This window comes from Hippichthys cyanospilos, chromosome 14, assembly GCF_059441005.1.
Source record: "Hippichthys cyanospilos isolate Australia breed blue-spotted pipefish chromosome 14, RoL_Hcya_1.0, whole genome shotgun sequence".
Classification (NCBI taxonomy): Eukaryota; Metazoa; Chordata; class Actinopteri; order Syngnathiformes; family Syngnathidae; genus Hippichthys; species Hippichthys cyanospilos.
Genome location: NC_142382.1, coordinates 3,083,697 through 3,107,540, shown reverse-complemented (window position 1 = coordinate 3,107,540; position 23,844 = coordinate 3,083,697). Strand labels below are relative to the sequence as shown.

General features: G+C 41.4%; 1 protein-coding gene across 5 annotated transcripts in view; it reads left to right on the top strand.

Annotated features, from left to right (window-relative positions):
* Positions 1–2,230: 2,230 nt before the first annotated feature.
* LOC148412533 (single-stranded DNA-binding protein 3) overlaps positions 2,231–23,844 on the top strand; it is a 34,633-nt gene continuing 13,019 nt past the window's right edge. For 3 of the 5 annotated variants that reach the window (XM_088432991.1, XM_088432990.1, XM_088432994.1), the window contains exons 1-4: positions 2,232–2,534; positions 9,649–9,721; positions 10,908–10,969; positions 15,234–15,318. In XM_088432991.1, coding sequence (XP_088289117.1) covers positions 2,479–2,534; positions 9,649–9,721; positions 10,908–10,969; positions 15,234–15,318 — 276 coding nt within the window. In that variant the 5' untranslated portion in view covers positions 2,232–2,478. Of the gene's footprint in view, positions 2,535–9,648; positions 9,722–10,907; positions 10,970–15,233; positions 15,319–23,844 lie in introns of all 5 variants that reach the window. The other 2 variants (XM_088432992.1, XM_088432993.1) reach the window with 2 other exon arrangements.

Here is a 23,844-nt window from a genome sequence, read left to right as displayed (position 1 = left end):
CTTGTTTGTGCGCTCACAATTGAGACAGCGTGGTGAGAGGTGTGTGCAGCTCCCAGTCTGCTAACAAAAAGCTAACTAATATATATATATATATATATATATATATATATATATATATATATATATATATATAAACATAACATAGCTAACTAGCTAACATAGCGGTGAGAGGTGTGTGCAGCTCCCAGTCTGCTAACAAAAAGCTAACTAATATATAAACATAACATAGCTAACTAGCTAACATAGCGGTGAGAGGTGTGTGCAGCTCCCAGTCTGCTAACAAAAAGCTAACTAATATATAAACATAACATAGCTAACGAGCTAACATAGCGGTGAGAGGTGTGTGCAGCTCCCAGTCTGCTAACAAAAAGCTAACTAATATATAAACATAACATAGCTAACGAGCTAACATAGCGGTGAGAGGTGTGTGCAGCTCCCGGTCTGCTAACAAAAAGCTAATTAATTATATATATATATATATATATATATATATATATATATATATAAACATAACATAGCTAACTAGCTAACATAGCTACCATCTGAACTTATGTAATTATGAATTATGTCATTGTTGTATTTCCCTAGCATATTTTTCATATCCGTTTTCATTGTCGGTCTTCTTATTGCACCGACTTGTCAGAAGATGTTCCCCGTCACACACGAACAAAAATAAACCTCTGCTGCACGCGGGCGCGCACATCCATCCGTGCAGGCGCGTGCACGCAAACACACACTCAGTCATCTGTGCCCTTCCCACAGCTCCTAGCATGAAAACAGAACACATTGCCTGTCCCTTGCCTTACACGCATGCACACACATGCACACACCAACCAGAGAGCTCAACCTTGGCACACTCTTAAAGAGACAGGATGCATACGCCAGCATACCGCACAAAACTTACAATAAGTGAAAAAGATCGTAGTTAACTGCGTGGTGTCATGCCCATGTAGCAAATAAAAATGGTCAAATGCGGTGCAAAAGATCGTAGTTAACAGCATGGTCTCACGGCCGTATAGAAAATGAAAAAACTGAAATTGTTATGCAAAAGATCGTAGTTAACTGCATAGTTTCACGCCCGGGTTGCAAATAAAAATGGTAAAATGCGATGCAAAAGGTCGTAGCTAACCGCATGGTCTCACGGCCGTATAGAAAATGAAAAAACTTAAATTGATATGCAAAAAGATCGTAGTTAACTGCGTGGTGTCATGCCCATGTAGCAAATAAAAATGGTAAAAGGCGATGCAAAAGATCGTAGTTAACTGCATGGTCTCACAGCCGTATAGAAACTGAAAAAACTTAAATTGTTATGCAAAAGATCATAGTTAACTGCATGGTCTCACGCCCGTGTTGCAAATAAAAATGGTAAAATGCGATGCAAAAGATCGTAGTTAACTGCATGGTCTCACGGCCGTATAGAAAATGAAAAAAATGAAATTGTTATGCAAAAGATCGTAGTTAACTGCGTGGTCTCACGGCCGTATAGAAAATGAAACAACTTAAATTGGTATGCAAAAGATCGTAGTTAACTGCATGGTCTCACGCTCGTGTAGCAAATTCAAAAGGTAAATCGGTATGAGAAAAATCAGAGGTAACTGCATAGTTGCAAAAACTTATGGTAGAGCGTACAAAATCGAAATGAACTCGGTCTCACGGCTGTGCGAAAACCGCTAAAGCTTTAGGTGATGCGCGGTACACATTGCAATATAACAAAAATGTGCAGAAATTGGTACGGCTTAGGGTTTTTTGCGCAATCTCCAGGTTGGATTCCGAATCAGTATCAGAGCCATACTGCACATGTTAGCTTAAGCTGGTTATGCAAGACCGTAACTGACCCGGCATGGTCTCACAGACATACAGCAACATCTGAGTGCCCGAGACAAAAAGGGTGGGGTACATTTATAAACTAAGCTTCGCACAGGAAGACCCCATGTGAACCAGAATGCCAAACTATACTACCAAGCTGTCTCATTTAAAATAAATAAATATTCCGTTTTTCCCAACGTGAAAGAAGACAGTTTAGCACAGCACTTTACAACCGTGTGCTGTAAAAAAAAAAACATAACACACGAACGGGGTGAAAAGACAACTTGAACTTGAGCTAAAGACGGGGAATTTTTTAGAAGCTGCGCCTTTAAGAAGCCCCCACCTTCGCACAACAGGGGGGGCGTGAGCCAAATCCTGGAACAGCGATTGAAAAAAAAAAAGGGGGGGGGGAGCAGCAAGCTCCACCACCGGTGGACGGTTTCAAGTCGCCCACCCTGCCTGGACTGAAACCCTGCCTGATTTGTGGGCAATGTTGGGGATGTAGAAAAAAAAAAAAGGAAAGCCGGAGAGAGAGAGACGCGGTAGAGAGAGAGGGGGAGAGAACACTAACCGGGTAGCTATGGAGATAGTAGCTTTCCCTGCTCGCTTTCTTTGACAGGTGTCGAGGAGTGGAATAAATTCACAAAAAGTGTGCGCCGGGCAACCTGTAAGATGTACGGCAAGGGCAAGGGAGCAGTGGTCCCCTCAGATAGCCAAGCGAGAGAAAAGTAAGTCAATTTATCACTACTTGTGAGGGTTGGGGGGGTAGGGGGGTGTTAGCTTAGCCGTGGCTAAATTTGCTAACTTGGCTAACTACTGTCATGCATATTTAAAGTGTTGCCGTTTACTAGCATATTAGCCCGGTTCAGCTAAAGCGCTTTCCCGCCTCTCTTAAGTTGAGCTTTAAAAGTGTACACCCCCGATTCGCGTGTACCCCCACCCCCAGTATGTGCTAACTAAGGCGGCGGTGAGCGGGGCAAACAATGCCTTGTGAGCAACCCGGGTTTGGAGGCTTTGTGTCCCCACTGGTAAAAATAGATAAACAGCTGTTTGCTGGCGTTGGTTCGCTCCAGATCCTCACCGGCTCGAAGGGCCACGTCGTAGCCGAGTATGGTTGCTCTCTGATCGGAAGCAGTTCCGCCAACTACCCCGGTCACTACCTCGATTGTGCATCACTTTAAAAACTACAGATATCCGCAAAACTGGTTTTGCTGGTGCCGAACGGAGCAGGGGGTTTTAAGGGAGACGTCGGCGCGGGGACTGGTGCGCTAGCTTGGGTACGAGCGATCACAGCTGCCGGGCTCTTTGTCTGGAGCCGATTGTTCAATGGGGTCTGGTTGGGAGGCGCTTCTAACGTGTGCACCGAAATGCATTGTGTTTAAAAGTTGCACCATCACTGACACCTGTACTACGAACATCAAAATCCGACGGCCTCCACGAATTTGCTTTTGCTCAGCGAAATGACCCGCTGTCTGTGGATTCATTCATTGTAGGTTCCCAACTGCAAACATAAGTATGTTTACCGAACTACGCAAACTGTTGAAGTCATAAAATAACTGCAAAAAGTGCAACAAAAAGCGTTAAAAAATGTGTAATGTGGCGTAGTCTCACAGCAGTGCAGCATCAGCTAAAACTTAACCTCTCTTTGAGTTGACTTTTGTTAGTTCAATTTCATTCGCCCATTCTCAGCATTGTCTCACTTAGCTAGTTCAAAAGTTGAAGGTGGCGTAAACAAAACTGCCTCCATAGTAATTTTGCATTGTTTCAGAGATGTGCTGCAAGTGTCAAAGCTTAAGGTAGCACCAACAAGATGGTCCTTAACTCTGCACGGTTTCTCAGCTGTGCACTTTGCAAAAACCTAAGTTGTCACAAACGAGATCATCACCATGTCAGCATGGTCTCACATCCATCCAGTAAATGCACAAGCTAAAAGTGGGACAAATGAGACCTCGCTGTTAGCGTGACCTCACAGGTGTCCGACGAGTGAACGGTATAAGCTTATAAACGTGGTGACAACCAGACTTGGTCTCACAGATGCTGTGCAGCGAGTGTGAAAGCTTTATCTCAATTCGATCTTCATGCTGAAGCTCAAAATGCTATCCAAAATAAAACAAAATGAACTCACCATGGTCTCACAGCCATGCAGCAAGTACAGACCCAAACTATCTCAGTTCGGTCACACAACTGACAGTAAGTGTAAACTAGAAAAGAACAGAGTCGCATGGCACCACTCATTGTGTGCTATGATTTGAAAGTTACATGCTTGTGCAGTATTTTGACCATTTGTTGGTCTTTTTGTCCCACATCATTTTCACAGATTATCAACCAATGATTGGGACAATCTTGGTAGTGTGATAACTACGTGGTCTTGCCATGTTGAAAATTGACATATTGCTACCATTTGGGTGAAATTTCAGCCCTCTAGTGTCTTTTTTAATGCTTTCCCCTTGATGTGAAATGCCTTTGATTTCCAGATCAAAATACTGCACAAGATTTTTACAAATTTGAGCAGTTCTTAAGGAATTTGGAGGTACTTCCATTTGGATGCGATATCAGAGCCCACTTCCATCTCCCGCTTCCTGTTTCCCCATCCCTCGTTCGCCGCCCGGGCTTCTACCCGCCGCGTTGAATTATTGACACGGACCCGAGCAGCTTCTCTCAGGCAAACGGAGCGAGATACGGCTGCGTGGCCTCATCCATGTTTAAAGAAGGCACTCGCTATTGTCAAGACGCTTCCTCGGCCAAGTGCTGGGGCGAGGTGTGGCGGTCCCGGGAAGGTTTTGCACTTTTGCGAGAGCTAACCTGAAGCCAATGCAGCAATCGCCATTTTCACTCAATGTTTCTTCTCGCCAGAGGAGCACAAAGAGAAGCCTCCTCTTACTGTTTACCTGAGAATTTTAGTTCCTTTTTCTTTCATTTCTTTGCCTTATCGCTATAATATTAGTGCTGTCTCGATTCGATATTGATATCCAGAAAAACAACATTGGATTATTACTCTGTCCCCATCCAAAATCTCCAATATTAACACGTATATACAAGCAATCCATTTCAGGGTTTGCTCCTGTTCTACTATCTTGCAATGTCTGTTGCTGACTGTTGTTCTTTGTTTGAATAATATCAAATGATCAAGCCTCTACTTACGTTTCATACCCAAAAATAAATAAAAAACATGTGACATTCTTGCTGATATCAGATCGATATCGGTATTTGACATTACTCTAGGCCAGTGCTTCTCACATGGGATACTTGAAGGCACTTCAGGGGTACGTGAAATTTCAACAAGGCATCGGCGAATCTCATTGAATGCTCTTTAGTTCTGTGATATGAACAGTCCGTTTTTCTTTTCTAATCAAGAGCAAATTTATTGAAACATGAAGCAACTTATTGCTGAGTTTTGTTGTGTACTAAACTGTGACATTTTTAAGCCTTTATTTTGTAAAGTTGTATACACATGTATCCGTGATGCAGTCCTTTGGCAGATGCCTCATTAAAAGTTGTTAATAATAAAATTAAATAATAAAAATAAAATTTGCTTTGAGATACCACTACAAACGTAGTTGCAGGGTTTGATAAAGCAAACACTGAATGCACAGCACTGTTTTAAGCATTTTTTTTTTCATACAAAAATTCTTTGTTCTGGTTTGGGGGTGCTTGGCTGAAAAAAAACTATTTGATGTACTGCCTGTACATAATTGAACTTTCAAGCAATGTATGGACCACAAATAGTGTAGCAGCACATGCAGACATACAATTTAACAATACTCAGTCATGGAAAATTAACTTAACTAGGTGAAATTTAAAATTAATGATCAACACATGCAAAGGTATATGAAGTATATAAAATATATGAAAATATAAAAAATGATCACTATCTCATCTCCACATGCAATGCAAATTTTCACCTACCTTGATCAAACAAACCGTTAATCTAGGCTAAGGTATTGGTATCGTAAAAGTCACCCTGTCCTGCTCCGCAGTCTCCATTCCACTGTGGTGGCTCGTTCCCTCGCTGCAGAGAGTCCCCCGTTGGATATTTTTATCCGTCAGGATAACCAAAACAAATTCATCCACTGTTAGCTTGTCCTGTAGCAGCACTTTTATGATCCACAGTCTCCTCTTTACTGCAACGATCCGTTTTATGGCTCCCCACAGTCGCTATTTGGATAAAAAAATCGTCTCCCTTACCTTGCGATATTGTTGCCGTTTTCGGTCTCATAACTGTTCTGACTAATGAGTTAAACCCGACACAATTTTGTCAGTCTCCAAGAGCTTCTGTTCATAAACGCTCCCAATTGCTCCCCTTTGATCATTTGTACACCTGCTCCTCCCATATGATACGTTTCTTCTTATACGTCTCGTTAACTTTTTTTTTCCCCCCTCTGCTCAAGCTTCTATGAACTTGAATAATGCAAAAGGATACTGTACACAGTCGGTAAAAATTTCATTGAAAGTCTCCCTTCCACCATGTAAACATGAATGAAATGTCCCATATTTAGCAGCTTTGGTTGAAATTCTCTACAAGGAGATGAATGTGTGTGTGTAGGTAAGCAGACCACGTGTGTGTGTGTGTGTGTGTGTGTGTGTGTGTGTGTGTGGCCCAAAATGGTCGTGACCTGCAAGTGACAGTGTCTTACACTCTACACCAATGGTCACTAGAAGCTTTGTGACCTACAAATTGCTCGGTGCTCTAAGGAAAGTGGTCAGGTTCCTTGCGGCCGTGTGGTCAAGTGTGTGTGTGTAAGAGACTTTGTGTGCATGTCCGGGTGTGCGGTGTTGTCAACAACACTGCAGCCTCAGTCTTTGGTCTTGGACTTTTTCAAACTTTAAAGATGGTCAGCTTCCGTATGCATAATACTTGTGTTAGTATCCTGAACAGTGGTCCCTTGAGATATGAGTTCAGTTCTTTCCTTGATCACGCTTGGAACTTAAATCGCCTATGTCGAATAATCTTTTCCTTTGAAACAAATAGAAATGGTATTAATCTGGTCCAGCGCACAACTCTCCTCCTCCTAAGACCAAAGAAGATTTTTTTAAGTGAGAAAAATAACAAAAAACTAATATATATATATATATATATATATATATATATATATATATATATATATATATATATATATATATATATATATAAAACTTTATATAATTTGTATTTAATGTCTATCAGTGTTGCTGCACCTTTTGTGTTTTAGTATCTGTTTTTTAAAGGGTTATTTCCCGTTTTGTGTTAACATTAGCAGTATGCTAACAGGATAAATGCTAAGCTATTTGCTTGTTTTAAATACACATTCATCTCATCTTCAGGCTTGGCATCGGATCTTGAAAAGTGGCTAAGAAATGTAAACATCTCCCAGCCACACAAGTGGAGTTGGGTACAAAATCACGAAGTTTTATGGGGTTAAATCATTAGCCTCATTTAGCATACCGCCTTTTTGCAGACAGATACCATAACAAGTTCTCAATTCTTAAGTGGTCACCAGTGCCAGGTACTGACACCACCTATACTTTTGATACCGTACCGTAACAAAATTGCAAACATTTGATTTGACTTTAAAATTAATGTTCAGTGTTGATTTTTTTTTTTTTTCTCTATTTTCTGACGTGATACAGAGCAAACCAGTAATGGAGACGTAATCAGCTAATAGGGTTAAAAAACATGGTTTCATGTATTATGGAAATAATTATTTGCAGCCGTAATATGAATAACCTAAAAAAAAAGGGTACAGAAAAGTTTGACTTTAATGAACAAATAGGACTTTTTTTCAACCCAAAACTGTACAAAATAAATATTTTGTTCCTATTTTGATGCCCTAAAAATACCTTACACATCACAAAAGTACTGTACTGTAAGTAAACCAAAGTTGAAAGTAAAGTCTATTGAAATATCTAATTCTGGTTTTCATTGTTTTATAAGTTGTAAGGAGTGTTACATCGGAACTTCTCTTTTCCACTTTTTATTGATTTTTCGCAACATTTTAAGACATCTCGGAGAACCTGTCTAACGCGGGAGACTTGCGTCACAGTGAGGAAAAACATGTTTGGTCGCCTTTCGTCCATCCAGGGAGCTTCTTTAGTCTTTGTTGAGCAAGAGAAGTTTTCATTCGTCCTTCCCTGAGAAACAACCTGCCAAAGTAGCATCTCGGCATAAATTATGATCATCGCCGGAGGCCAGAGCGGATGACTCATTGGCGGTGATTGTCATCAAAGTGCGGCGAGCTCAACCTTTACGTTAATCATCGCCGCTCTCGTCTCGTGTGGCGTTTGTTGCGGTAAACTGAAAACAATACAACCTTTTTTTTTTGTGTGATTGCCTTCGCGCATGGAGTCACCTCAGGCAGTCAACACTTATTTGTAACTTTGTTTTAAGTAGGGCCGGGTGAGAAGGTTATTAATTGATGTCTTGCCATTTGATTATGCAACTTGAAAATAACAATGAGATTATTATTATTCAAAACAGCGGTTACTTTTTGTATTCTTTCATTCAGCGATTTGATGAATTTCTTCCGATACCAAAAATAAATAAATAAAGCTTCCAGCGTTTTCCCCAGCATGATCTTGCTGGATGATATGGCCAAAGAATAAAATATCAATTTATTTCAGTACTTCTGGGATTTTAATCACAATTTTGATATGCTCCCAATTTTGAAGCAACTCTAATATGGGGACAAGGCGCAAAAACTGCAAGTTTTTGTAAAAGAAAGCGCGGTTCTATGTAATAAATCCAGAAACTATTTTTAGTTCAACAGTAAAAAAATAAGTTTAATATTTAATTGAATCAATTATATTCTTTTAACTCTTGATTTGTTGATCTAAACAGTCTTTTAATATCATTGCGGTATTTTTCCCCATTCTTCAGAAAGTACTTTCCACAAATCATCTTTAGTCTTCATTTCTGATTTTCTCTTAATAAAGTTTTGACTGACATGTCTGTTTGTTGACATTCCCTTTAGCGCGGCTCCATCTAGTGGATGCATAATGCAACACCGGCCACTACTGTAGCTTCTATTCTATATCTTATATTATATCTATCTTATAATGCGGTGCACCTTATAAAACTTATTTTCATACATAAGGCACACCACATTATAAAAATAATAAATAAAATAACATTTAAGTAGTTAATATCTATCTTAAGTAGTTGATATCTATTGTAAACAGTTAACCAAAACCTCAATTTCATGATTTAGCTCTTTTTCATAAACAAAAGAACAGAAGTTAGTCAGCAACAAAAAAATGTCAAGAATTATGAATTTAAAAAAGCAAACGTACTTTTTGCACCGGTACGAGAAGATGAAAAATGAATTTACACTGTCTCAAAATTTTAGCGCTAAATGCCCTCATTTAGCCGCCGTCCGAATCCTCAATAGCTGACACGGCATCAAAGCTTTGCGCGGCGTACAGATTATCTCCAAACCGCGTTTCATCAACCGACCGATGACCCAACAGAATCTACCTTCGCTCTCATTAAAACGGGATTGTCCGTCTAGAGGTCTTTCTACCTAAAGCGCACTGTCATATCCACGCCGCCGCTCGATTGATGGTCCATTATCGGCCTATTAAACATGACTAAGTGAGGGAGTCGGGGAGCACAGCGTCAGGTCAATAGGGGGTTTTCCCCGACTTCTCAGCACCATTTCAGTGTGTGTTAATGGACCGTGTGTCCCCTGCTTTTTGAAAAATGTAAATGCCGTTTTTTCTCGACTGACTTTACTTTTGGAACTCAGCCGCATGGTGAGTTCTCACAGATAATGGTTCAAATTAAGGGCGCGACGACTAATCGATAATTCATTAATTGATAAGTGCGTTTGAGAAAGTTTTGTCTTTAACTTCATGTTTTTATTGCAGGTTGGCCTTGTATGTGTACGAGTACCTACTACACGTGGGAGCACAGAAGTCAGCACAGACCTTCCTGTCTGAAGTAAGATTTGCCGCTACTTTAGACCTTAAAGGACGCCGTAGTCCCTAAGTGTCTTCAGAATATGTCCTCATGCTTTCGGCAGACTAGCCGAAGGTTCAACACTTAAAGCGCAGAATTCTATTTGAAAATGAGCTGAATCGTAAAATTGAACTTTTGCACACGTGGATGGGCAAAGCGAGGGGTAGCTGAGCATGCGTTTGTATTTCTTTGTCACGCCACCCAGAGCAAAACCGATTTCTTTAAAGTTTGTATTCAATTGCATAGTTATCATTTAATTATGTAGTTCATTAAAAAGAAATCTGTGGGAGAGTATCAAGGGCTCTAAGAATGACGAACAACATTTTCCACTTAGTAGGGGGTGGCAGATTGACGAGGAGTGGCTTTAGCCAATCCTGGCCATCCTTTAGCTTCGACTTTAATTGTGGCAGTTAAGCAAGGTCTGCTGTTGAAACTCACTGGCGTTATTTTTTAAAGGACAATGCCTCGGAGATAACAGAGCAAAAACGCTTTCACGTTTACGGTCTGTTTTGTTCCCTCCCTTCACGCGTAACTGCTCATCCCTCCCCTCTCTGCTCGAAGCAGGGGGAAAAACTCGTCCCATCATATTGTTCCTTCGGTTCATTATCTGTGACAGCCAGTATTAGCGGTTACTGAAATCTTGACTATTTAAAATCTCAGGAAGCCATCAAAACGGTAATGAGTGGGAACATCTTGACAATAATTCACACTTCCATTCACATGTAAGGAGAATTTAGAGTCTTCACTGAAAGTACGTAACATGCATGTGGAATGTTAGGAAGCTGGAGCACCTGATGTGCTAACCACTAGGTCACCACGCTTTCCAAGTTCAGAACATTCAGATAAGGCGTATCCTGCAAAAAAAAAAAAAGCAAAATTGCATGCTAAAGCACGTTAGACACTGGATGTTGTCGCTGTTGTTCTCATGACGATTGCATGAGCGACGGCGACGGGCGAGGTGTGGCGTGCATTTTTTATGAGGGCACCCGATAAAGTTACGTCGCGCTTTCCTGGCTTGAGCGCCCAACTTAGCAACACCCGATGTGGGCCTCTCCAAAATCAGTCTTTGCTATTCCATACTACATAACAAATGTCTGAAAGGAACAAAATGCTAATGGTTTGTAGCCCTTGAACATGGTACTGACTGTGAGTCTTCTTTCTTTCTCAGATACGATGGGAAAAGAACATCACATTAGGGGAACCTCCCGGATTTCTCCATTCGTGGTGGTGGTGAGTATCACCAATTTCGATGAGCCTTCGCACGTTATTACACTGCTTCCTCTTTGAATAGAACAGAGACACATAGTACAAATCATGGAAAATGTATTTATAACACTAGGCAATGGGAGCGAGCCAAATCAGAGCGGAGGCTGCACACGAAAAATGGTTCCTACATACGATGGAGGACCATTTAACGAATGCATGCTCAGGTTGCCTAAGATAATCAAGAAAATCGGGCAAAACCCGAAAAACCGAGGCAGGTTCCAGTAAAGCTAAGAAAAACCTTTCGCGGCCCCCTCACTCGCTGCGCCGACTATAACGTAAATAAAATTTCATATCTATAAAAATGGAAAAAGAGGAGAAAAAAAAAGGAAAAAGGCTATATACAAAAATATAAATCAACTTTCAACAACATTTAAGTATTTATTTACAGTGTTTTTACAGGTTAAAAACAGAAAAAATAACCAAGCGCGTCAAATTGTGTTAAAAAATAAAATCAAAACGTATTTCCTTATTTTGTCGCAATTACACTTGACATGACAAAACCAAAGCCTTTTCCCTGGGGTCATCCTTAGCATCGCATCGCGCCCCCCCGGGGGGGCCTGCGCCACTGTTTGAGAAGGACTGCAGTAAGGTCTGTCATCCCAGCCACATTTGTAATACGCGACCGAAGTCACAGTCGTTGCGTTTAAGCATTAAAAAAAAGAAAAATAAGCTTGTCACCCGGGGTGTGCCGGTTGAGTCTTGCGGTTGACCAGAGTCACTGAGGCTTTGACCTCCCCACCCTTGAACTGCTCCACATCAAAACCCCTCCCACCCACCTTCACTCTCCATCCTCTCCCCTCCCCTCCTCCAGCATTGCTCCCCCCTTCCTGAAACAATGGATCCAGATGGTTGGGAAAATGGATGGCCTCCCCATCCTCACCCCTTTGTGCCCCCCACCCACCCCGCGCACACATAGACACGCACACACTTTTTCTCCTTTTGTTCGCGCAGAAGAAGGAATCTTAGCAGATTATCCCATTGCATTCCAGTCTCCTTTTGTGCCACCCCTCTCCCCCTCAAACCCTTAGTCACTGTCATTTATGCCCCCGGCTAAGGCTTGACCACAGGAGTAACACTTAAAATCAGCCATTTTGCTTGTTCTATGAAGGAGCAATAGAAGTGCTCTCATCAGATGTCCTTTTACCACTACGCGTTATTAACAGCATATGGGTTGCGTCCTAAGGGGATAGAAAAGACCGCCGGCTGCTTACAGTCACCACAGTAGGTGACATTAAAGTCCTCACCTTAAGCAGATTGTTCGGAGCCCCGGATTCAAGTCGAGCCTAATCCGAGTTTACCCACTCCAATTTGCGACGCGGCACTGCCGAGACTTGGACGTAGCCCAGAGTAAGTGTCTGAACCGGACCCCGAGGGCCGCAATAAATTAGCTCGCTCAATTAAAAGCGAAGCTGTTTTACAGGCGCATATATTAGCTCGGACTATTGAGTCAACGCGATCGGCAGCGAATGCTAAAATTCCTTTTATTGACAGTTTAACGCACATTTAGGTTTAACGGTCTTTTTGCGCAGTCTTTGCTTTAGGAATCAGTAACAACTTTTAAGCGTTCTTCTCGCTTCCGGAAAATAATTATTTGCTTGGATCCAAGAAAATGACGGCGATACATTCGAAATGATTGATGATATTTACTGTATCGGGAGATCGGATTGATTGATCATTGGCAGCGTTAGCCTTGACGGTTCGGGGCGAAATTAGCAATGTGGGTATTACTGTAGAGCAAATATTTCATGTAAAATGATGTTTGGGGGTGGGGAAATTACAGTAGTGTAACTTTTAACCTCGGGTAATGATTCTGCTGAGTCATAAGAATGAGCGCCCGGGCCGGCGGCGCACCATCAGCAATATGAAAACCCAAGGACGTGTTTTTAATAGCTACTAAGAGGATGGACGGAATAATAATTCAGAGAGGTTACAACCCGGGTTAACTTGTAGAAAAAGATTTAGGATGTCACGGTCTATCATCCCGCTGAACATGCGTAAAATGTGAATAAACACTTTGACGCGGTCCTAAATGGACATTTGGCTTCAGTAGAGCAGTTTGCGGTTATGGCGGGTGTGCTTGTAGATCAATTGGAAGTCATAATTATTTTAGACCTTTTTGACATGTTTGATATGACGTGAAGGGTGCGTGAAAAGTTTGCAATGACTCATGACTGGAAATTAATCAGAGGCCTGTGGGATGGAAGCAGACATTTTGCGCAAATTCCAAGGTTTCAACATTCCTGAAAAATTCATCCGAATGAGATCCAGAATTGGAAGCATCACAGGGTTCAGCGTTGCCATTTTTTTTTTCTTTTTTCTAATCCCATTTTTGAGAAATCTCTGAATGATAGTGGGGGGAAAAAATGCCCGGTGTGACACAATAAAAATAATTTTGTTTTGAACTGGATCAAACTCCTGCTATTGAATTTGCCTTAATGAGTTCCTATTAGAATTAGGCAACACAGAATAGTGGCATCTCCACGCATATTTTATTCAACAACTCCAGAAGATGGTGTCATTTCAATATTTTTTCTGGTTTTTCTGCTAGATAATTGCGTCACTGATGATAATGCGCATCCGTGTTAAACTTCACAAAACAAAGGTATACATCATGAGTAAAGGAGTCTCTATAAGAGTAAAGGAGTCTCTATAACGCAATTTAGCAGAAAGTTGCTTCATGTTCCACTGAATTTGCTCGTAATTTGAAAAGAAAAACATACTATTCCTGTCGAGGCATTAAAAAACATTCAATTTGATTTCCTGATACCTGCGGAAATGCTGATTCGAATTTTACATTCCTCCAGGGGTGCGCGTCAGAACCACTTTGTCCTACACCCAGATAATGGATCCAAAATTGAGGATACGCCGTCAAATGTGGTCAAGGGCTTAGCGTTTAAGTTCAGTGATCATCTTGAGGATTTGCCATTGATAAAGGGCGCGAGACGTTGTTGTAGCTTCGCTTTGTTTTCTTTGTTTTTGGTCTTTTGGCTTCTGTGACCAAACCAGTTTCTTGGCATCCTTCAGCATTGATATGTATTCCAGCGGGGCACCCCCGCTGCACCCTGACCTCATGGTACAGGGAGGCTAAGTCGGATAATTAGTTGACTTTTCGGATCAAAACATCCATAAGTTCACACGGGTTGGGCATCACCGTCAGCAATTAGCGGGACATGGGGAGGGTTGACGTCTGATTGGATCTGTGTTTAACTGCATCGGTGTTTCACCCCGTTCCTAGCGCACTCGCTTCCAATCGATATGCAAAGACAGATCCTTTTAGGACCTCTTAGACACTTAGCCCGATTGTGTTGCCGCTGTATTTATAACGCGGGGCGTTTCCCACGTTTGCTTGCCTAATTAGACTGGAATTGAAATTAGTATTGGTGCTTGTCGCGTTAAATTTCCTGCCTTGTCACTTGGTGTCAGCAAGGTGTCCATGGACACCAGTATATTTACGAATAGTGAAAGGATGATTGCGGGGGCATCGAGTCCCCGTTACAATGGCTCTCAAGTGCAGAAGAGGTTAAGAGCACCGCATTGATAGAGCCATGATAGAGAGAAAGTGTTTGTTTAGGACTAGCGGCTACCCTTTTGCTTTTGGACCGAACCCTTGCGATTGGTGGCAGTTAGGGACCAAGGCACCCCCTGTACCCCCAAGTCGATAACCAGTTGCCTATTGCTGAAGCTATATACAGTGGCATCTACTGTATGTTGCGGCGCCATTACGCTATAAGTTGTTCTCAAATGGGGTTTGTGGGAGGGTATTTTTTTAGCAGGGTTTCTGCAGTTCTCACCACGTCTAATTGAATGCTTTTTAATGCTGTAATAGGAACAGTGTGGTTTTCTTTTCAAATTAAGAGCAAATAAAGTGGAACATAAAACAACATGTTGCTGAATTGTGTAATAGTGATTCCCTTGCAAAACATATACCGTACCTATTTTGTTGAGTCTTGACCAGATGCGTGTCGTCATTAGTGATGCAATTTCCTGGCAGATGAGCCAAAAATAAAATGAATCATGTTACATGTTTGATAAATCAGACATGGATGGCACAGCACTCAGTTTTAGGGCTTTGCACTGGTTACGGCGTACGATGCTGGGAATAAATATATAAAATATAAAAAAATATACATATTGGCTATTTTCTTTTCAGTTATTCAAATTTGGCAGTCACATAATTTAGAGGACATATTTAGATTCTCTTTAACTTGCCCCTCTTCTTGCTTTTCAGTGTATTCTGGGATTTATATTGCGCCGCTCCAGACCGACGGGAGACATGCGAGCACTCCAGCGAGGCCAAGGCCTTCCATGACTATGTAAGTGACGCGCTCTCTTTTCAGCTCTTATTTGCCGTTCTCTCGCCAAAACGCACACTCGGTCCAAAATTGATTTAACATTCCACGATGGACGCTTAAAGGAGACATACACGTGCGCTGAGAACCACAGAAATGCGTCAGTAGTGTTCCAGAAGCAAGTATACAGAAAGCGCCCCGAGAAAATGTCTTGTGATTTGAAAGCATGAAGAAGACACTGTAACTCTATCATCTGCTGCGTAAACGTCACGTCATGTGTTAAGATAAATACCTTCTGGTCAAGATTGTTTGTGTGTGTGTGTGTGTGTGTGTGTGTGTGTGTGTGTGTGTGTGTGTGTGTGTCCATCCATGTGTGCGTGTATACAATATACAGTAGTATGGAGAGATAATGGAATAGAGTTCTAATCCCGTAATCCTGGTGCTGGGTTGATGCTAAACCAGGGATTTGTGTATGTGAGTGTGTGTGAGTGTGTGTGATTGAGTTGAATCTGTATTAATGCATCTGGGATTTGTTTTAATTTTCTTTTTGGTGTTTGTGTGATAATTGTGATCGTAAGGGTGATATTATGATTCATATTTTATCACATAAATACCCCCTAAACACAAGGGATTTCTGGATGAAAAAAAAAGTCTTGAAAGCGTGTCCATGTCTGATTTAAAAAACTTTGGGACTAAGTTTTCAGTCATACTTATCTCTAGGCATTTTTTTGCTAAACAACTCCAGAATGAAGATCATGTAACGTCATCTGTTTTATTTCTCGTTACCCTGCCAGAAAATTGCGTCACTAATGACAATATGTGTACTCAAAATGGAAGAAAACATGGAATTGATGGTTGTTTCATGTTTCAATTAATTTGCTCTTGTTGTGAAAAGAAAGAAATGACTCTTTCTGTCATGAACTCACCCCTGTACAAGAACCACCGCGATATGGGTCTTTAAAGATGCATTATGGATATTATTGCAAGATTTAACATTTACATAGATTTGAAAAAAAAAATAGTCACTGCCCTTAGATATCTTAACCTATTGGTTTGCGATGTGCATATAAGGTTGCATCTTACTGGTCAAAGTCAAACAAGAATTAAATTCCACGTGACCCTTTTTGCACGTCTTTATGATGTTTTTTTTTTTTTATGGCCGCGATATTGTGATTGTTTGTGTAAGTGTGTAGGTTCTATAGAGATGTTTGTGTGTGTAATTGCATGGACAAAGTAGTATGTCGGATTGTGTGTGTGTGGGGGGGTGATTTGTGCCTGTGATTGTTGTGTGATGATGTCATCATGTGTGTGTCTTCAATGACTTGGGGCATGTTTGGCCTGTATAAGGAGGTAGGGCGGATGGGCTAACAACCCCAAGTGCGCGTGTGACTGTCCGACACGGTCGCTCACTGTCTCTATCTAACAGTGACGAAGCCAAGGAGACAGGCCTGGTTTAATTTTGGCTCCGGACCCCCTGAGGCCCCTCCAACCCCCCCCAAGCACAGGTCTTCTCCGTTGGTGGACCGCTAGCTCGACAAATAAAGGAAAGACTTTTGTTCATTGGTTTTATCTTTCCCACAATAGTTTAGGCCCGGTTTTAGGGGCCGCTTGGCGTTTATGAGGTGTTATCCCGGGGATGAGATGAAGGCCTTTCGGGGCTCTTTATCTCGACTATCTTCAACAGTAGTTGTTTTTTCCTGTGTGTGGTAATTACAGTTTGTGTGGGGGTCGATCTGGTAAACAAAAGATGCATTGGTCCTGCTGGGCGCCTCTTTACAATGCGTCTAGTCCTTTTGACTCCACACGACTTCTAGTGAGTCCTTGAGTCTTCTTTCATTTGAATTTAGAAAGGTCTCATTTCGCACATGAAATAGACTCAACCAAGAGGCTGTTGACTTCATTTGGTGATTCTGTTTTGGTTAGCAACAGTGTAAAAACACGTGCATCGGAGTCGGGACGGACTGATTATCGGCATTTTGGCGATAATCGTCATCAGCTTTTTGCAAAAATCTGATGGCCAATGAATAATTGAAAAACTGTGTTAACTTCAATTCAGTTAGTATATTTTTAAAATTTCAGGTAACTATGAGGAGGTTCTTGGTTTATTAAAATAAATAAATAAATAAAAATAACACCCATGCCAGTGGACTGACCAATCAAGAGCATTTTAGGAAAGAAACTCACCGATGTGTGATGTATGAGGTTATGGTAGGAAGCCAAGAAAAAAGACATTTCAAGTTGAGTTGGAGTTTGAATTCTTAAAATGTTTTTAAAAATTACACAGATATTTTCCAATTTACTAAAAATGAAAATCGGCTCCATTTATTGATTATCAGGCTCCTTGACGACTAATAATCTATCGTATTCATCCTAAAGGGACCATATCAGGCTGTCACTACTTACTACTTATATTAATCCCTGAAAGACTGTCTACACATCATGTTTTTACACATATTCTGAGAGACTCTTTCAGTGCTGCTGTTTTGGTTTGCCAGAGCTCAAAAGTCATCAGTTGACTTTAAATGTCCCGTTTCATCTCATGTTCAAAAGAGGAAAAAAACTACACCACTGTTGTTCAAGGCTCAAGTACTGACCAATCACAGCCCAGGTGAGCCGTGATTGGTCGTCAACTGAGCCAGTGATGTCGTTTTCAATCGAAGGAAAGCAACAAAATGTTTACCCCTGAGATGGATAAAATTGGGTGGATTTTGCTGTTCGTATTCCCTAGACGTAATATTGATCAGAATGTCGTTTTGTAGACTAATTGGTGGCACATAAGTTCATATTATTGCCAAGAAGCTTTCTGACTTGATTTCTCCTTTAATACAGTGCAAAGGAACTAGTTTATTAGGCCGAAACGATTAATTGAATAACGCTAAGTTGTCTTTGTTAAAAAAAAAAGTGAGCCGACAAAGAGGAAAAAATGTCTGCTCCTACATTCCGTTTCCTCCATACAGTGGCAGCGGTAGATATATATTCTTTTTTTTTTTTTTTTTTTTTAAGCTTCACGCTTTATATCCCAGTCTTTTTCTTGGCTTCTGCGCCGTCTCTGTGGAGTGCGAGCTGAGTGGATGTTGTGTCTGCGGCGTGTATTAGTGCCGTCATCCGCTCTGTGTGTGTGCGTTGTATGCGTGTGTGCGCCCGTCTGCTTTCAGCACCCAAGCCCTGTGCCAGTTTTGAGGAGCAGCTGGGCTTTCTGTCTGTCCGACGTTGCGTCCCCCTCATCCTGTTGAGCGCAATGGCCGTGTTTTGACTGGCCTGATAAATTAGCTGGATCACCGCAGTCAGCTCTTTTTGCCTACCTTCTTCTCCATACCGCCATTCCCTCCCCTTACCCCCCCCCCTATTTCTCTCTCTCTCTCGCTTTCACTCTCTATCTCTCGCTCTCGATGTGCACTAAGGACATTGGGTCAAGGAGACGGTGATGAGGTACATATCAGTGTGAAGCAGGATGTAGATTAGTGGCCTCTCCAGACAGGGACTCACAAACAGGCAACACATATATTTATACCTCCTCCCCTTTCATCTCATGTTTATGTCCCTGTTTTTATCCCTGTGAAAGGTATCAGGCACTGGTCAATAATGTGTTGAGCACTATTGATCCGTCCAGTCTTACGACCCTGCATGTGAGACGGAAAATGCTTCTGTTTCCATGCTGCGCTGTTACTAGCGTGGTTAGCTTCTCACGACTGGATGCCAAAATGGCCAAATGTAATTTGATATCTGAGTATTTTTACTTCACATGTTATCGTGTGCATCCCGTTTCCCACTTTGAATTATTAATATGGTTAAAGGAAAATTGAATAAATCTGGTCTTCTTATTTTCTTGTCTCAGCTTCTATTTGCCAAAACAACCCCTCTAGTTAATTTTAATGTGCCATGTTAGAACCGGATTGAGCCATCCCTTGCACACCCACCATTGTTGCTATTAATCTGTTTTTTTTTTTTCCTGCAAGATGACCCAAATAAGCGTCTGTAGAAAAGGTCTTAATAAGGCCTGCCAAGACGGCTGTTAACCCTGCTGCGTAACATATCCGCCCCCTTCAGCCAAGTATGGCTGTACGCATGTTGTCTCATGAAGTGTTTCTCCTAGCTATTATAAGCTTGCTTTAATATAACCAACATAATCCATAACACATTTTGGATGTACCGTATCCTCTGCATTGTAAGGCACACCAAATTATAAGGTGCACCTTCACCGACTGACCCATTTTAAAACTGTTGTCATATATATAAGGCGCACCGAATTATAAAGCGCATAGAGTAGAAGCTACAGTAGTGGCTAGGGTTGCGTTATGCATCCACTAGATGGAGCTGCACTAAAGGAAATGTCAACAAAACAATCAGACAAGTCAGTCGAATTTTATCAATAAACAATCTGAAATTAAGATAATACGCTAGTTTTTTCTTAATAAAACATGTTTGTTCTTCTGCGCACTGGAGGTAAGCTTTAGTTTCACAAAAAAAAAAAACGCACACAATACTAGGGCTGGGAAAAAAAAGTCAACCAAGTCGGGTAAACATAAAAATGAAAGTAAAAGTAGGTCGACTGAAAACATCTGCCTCGACGCTCTGCTGGAACCATATTTGTGCCATCGTTTTCTACAGGGATCTGTCTTGATTCAGATGCTGTGTTTTCCTGTCATTACGCTGCCATGAGACATATCCACTTAAGAGCAGAGATTGTGAATACAGCCTAACCAAACGTAGCAAGGAAGCTGCAGAAGACATGTTGGCGTAAAAAGTTTCGAAGACACCACAGAAATACTCGAGGCCACACACCCACAGCATCTTGAAGCCCCACTCTGAATGTTTACGGTCGACATCAAAGGTTGCTCGCTTTATGTCGCGCATCTGCGGTTGTTTGCCTGCGGCCAGATGATCAAAACCTTCTAACCTGCACGGCAAAAAAAAAAAAAAAAAAGCGATCACCTCCTCCTCACCCTGCAGGCACTGATGTCAGAGACTACCTCCAAGTAAGAAAGACCGTGAACTGCTCAAGTCGCATTCTTTATTCAAGGGTTCAGTTGACTTTTTCGGTGTCAAATCATATTAAGGTTAGCTTTTTTTTCCTGTAACATCAATAGCAATTAGAACCCATGACTCGATTCCTGTTAAAGAAACACATTGTGGGCATCCATTTGGTTTTCCAATTCGTTGGGATTTAAACAAAGTTTTTCCTCTGCAACAGGAAAATGCCCAGATGAGTGACTTTTCTTCTTTAAGTGTATTTGATCATGTCAAACAATAATTGCCTAATCATTTAATCACACACCGACTCCCTTATTAGCAAGTGTTCGCTAGAGAGAATTGCGGCGTAGGAAGTTGGGTCCAGTGCAAATTAATAGAGCTGTTTGGCGTTTTAAAGATCATGTATTGCTTGTGTACACAAATCATGCGGAACAGTGCTGAGCTTGCTGTACACTTTTCCGGAGGTTGACAGGAATCATTACACCAAGCAAAGTGAAACACTCTTTGGATTAGCCAATCGAGCAGGCGGATGTCTGTACAGATATGAAATATATGAAAGAGTTGCCTTTAATATAGTGCCAGTAGCAGCCCATTAAAATATAATTTAGGCTCACGGTAGCCTAAATACTCCAGGACATTTTTTCCTCTTTTTTTTTTTAAAGTGTCTCTTTGGTTTTGGGGGAATTTATCATGTGCTTCAATGAAAGAATTGCTTCATCACCGTAATCACACTTCCAAAACAAAACGTTCAAGTGTATTGTGCATCTATGGACTGAATTTGGTCTTCCGCAGCATTTCACTGTAACTTAGCATAGGTACCGTATTTTCTGCACTGTAAGTAGTAGTTCCTTTTAGCCTCAGGTTAGAGATAGTTGCTGTTCTTTTATCTCTGTTTCCGTAACCGTTTGGGATTTAAGGCGATTGGGTGGTTCAGGCCTGGTCCCCGCGGACCGAAGTCCTAAGAGACCTCAGGTATAGCGTTTAGCCACACCAGCTAACAAGCGCACCTTGCAGCTGGTGCGCGTAAATCTTGTTGCTCAAGTTAGCATTCCCCTCAGTTCACAACTTGCTCAACACAGGATCTTGGGAGTCTCAAATTACTCGCGTTTATTTTCTGTGTAACACAAGCAAACTAAACGTTCAGAAAATATACATCTCACCTCACAGAGTTGTTTTATTGCAACAGTTTGTGGGTTAAAAGTGGGTTATCCAGTGACCGAGGGGTTGTCGGTTCTAATAACGTCTATCCACTAACAACTATCCACTTCCTTATAAACTTTTTACCTTCAGATTAGTGCAGTGGTCCTCAAAAGGTTTTCAATGACCCCTGTCAAATATTTTTTTGTCAACAAAATACCTACTGACCAGTGCAAAGCATTTTTGAATGGGGGAAAAAAAAGTCATATTTTGGTCAGCATGTCCAGAAGCTCGATCATGTAACATCATCTGTTTTATTTCTGGCTCGTCTGCCGGAAAATTGTGTCACTAATGACAATGCGCATCTGTTACTTCATCTTCAAATTAGATTGCTCCTAATTTGAAAAGCAAAATGTTCTTTTCCTTTCCCAGTGTTAAAAAAATGAACTATGGATGGACTTACAGTCTTTCAATTAGATTTGTTGATACCAGCCCCCCACCCCACCAAATCCTGGTACACACAAAACCACTATACGAGAATCACTGCCCTGGTGATGCAAAACACATTTGGTGGTAAATTTAGAAATTGATAAATGATGTGTCAAGTCGAATATTTATTTTGGATTTTGTCTGAACAACACCAACAAAATGGTACCGGATCCGTTAGCAATACCGTTAAGAGGAATAATGTATAAATATCGTAACCATATCGACAAAACAGTTGGTTTTAGTAAAGGCTCTTCCTAATTTCACCTCGGAACAATAACTAATAGATTTTGTTAATAGTCCCTATCAATAACAAGCAGCTATGATTGATGGTGGACAAATTTAAACCCCCCCCCCCCCCTTTTTTTTTTAATCTCTTTGCATGTTTATCTGAACTCTCTCTCTCGTTCTTGCATCTTCTTGTTCTTTCTCCTTCCTGGAGCGAGGGATGCCAGGGGGACAGAGTGCAGATAGGACCTGTCTCCATGGCAACAGCTTCGGCAAGCTACTGACGCCCCTTACTTGGAAGGGAGAGGTTTTTTGGGGGGGGGCGTTATGCGATAGGGACGGAATAGTAGCTTTTTTTATGTGTACACACACAGGGAAGAATATGTCCTGAACTGGGGGGTAAAAGAATGGAAGGATGAGGATGGAGGGGAAGAGGCAGTCGACCCTGCTGCCTCCCCAGGGACTCTGTGGCCTGCTCGCAGAATTAGCATAAAGATGGGGGAGGTGTGTTTTGGTGTGTGTATGATTTTCTTCTTTCTTTCATGCTATTCTTCTTTATGGACAGTTATTAGTGTACCGGCAAAGAATTGAAAGTCTATCGTAGTGAATGTGCAAAAGATGCATGCATATGTATTGGTTGCCCCCCCCCACCCCAACCACACACGCACTTAATCTCCGTCCGTCTGCCTCACTACTGAAAGGCAGCACTTTGTAAGCTTGTGATGCAACTCTTTGTGAGTACCCGTGTGTGTTTGCGCGTGTTTGTTCCGGCATGCTTATGTAAGCACTTCTAACATGAGTGTACGTGTGTATAGGGACGAGAATATGGTTATATCATATTTAACTTCCGGCCTGAATGATTTGGCTCCCCGCCTACCCCGCCACCCCACCCCGACATTTCCAGTTTCGACGGGTCTGCATTGTTCCCCTGACAAAAGAAGACGAAATACAAGTTAGGTGCACTCAAAGGGATAAGTGATCACTGTTTCCCTTTCTTTAGCTTTTAAATTTGAGTTTGTTAAAAAAAAAAATCTGCTGTCAGCAAAACCTGTTTTACACAGAGATCCTGTAAATTAGCTTGGTCACAGTTGGAACATTTTACCCATAACCAAGAAACTTTGAACCTTTTTTGTAGCAATTTTTCCTAGCTTTAACTTACAGAAGTGTTAAAAATAAAGGTTTCTTCACTAATAATTCATGAGATTTTAAATTAATGTGTATTTTGCCAGAAATACGTACCTACGTAAACATAATAGCTAATAAGTGACCATTTATTCAAAATAATTGCACTTTAGAAGCGTACGCGGTGAAATGTGTCCAACATCGATCACTCACTGCTGTAGTGACGTTTAATGGGGCACCAGCATGATAAGGATTCCAAACCCCAAACAAATCATCTCAAAAAATGAAAATCAACTAAGCCATAGTTAAAGGTGACTGTTAACACTGGAGTAGTGCAGCCGAAGGACACTGGCCAGCCAGATTTTTTTTTTTTTTTTTTTTTTAGTGGCAAGTTCTCCTTGAACACTCTCCTAATTTGTCAGCATAAAAATATAGATGACGCCTTTACATTCTGCTCTTTAGGTAATGCCTTAAAGGCGGTAATTGAACACACTTTTCCGAATTAACCATTAAACGTAATCTGCTGAGAGGAAACCTGGGCCAAGGTGGGGGACACTGCCCCCTTCAGCAAATTGGTGACCATTGCACCCTTTGCATCGCTATTTG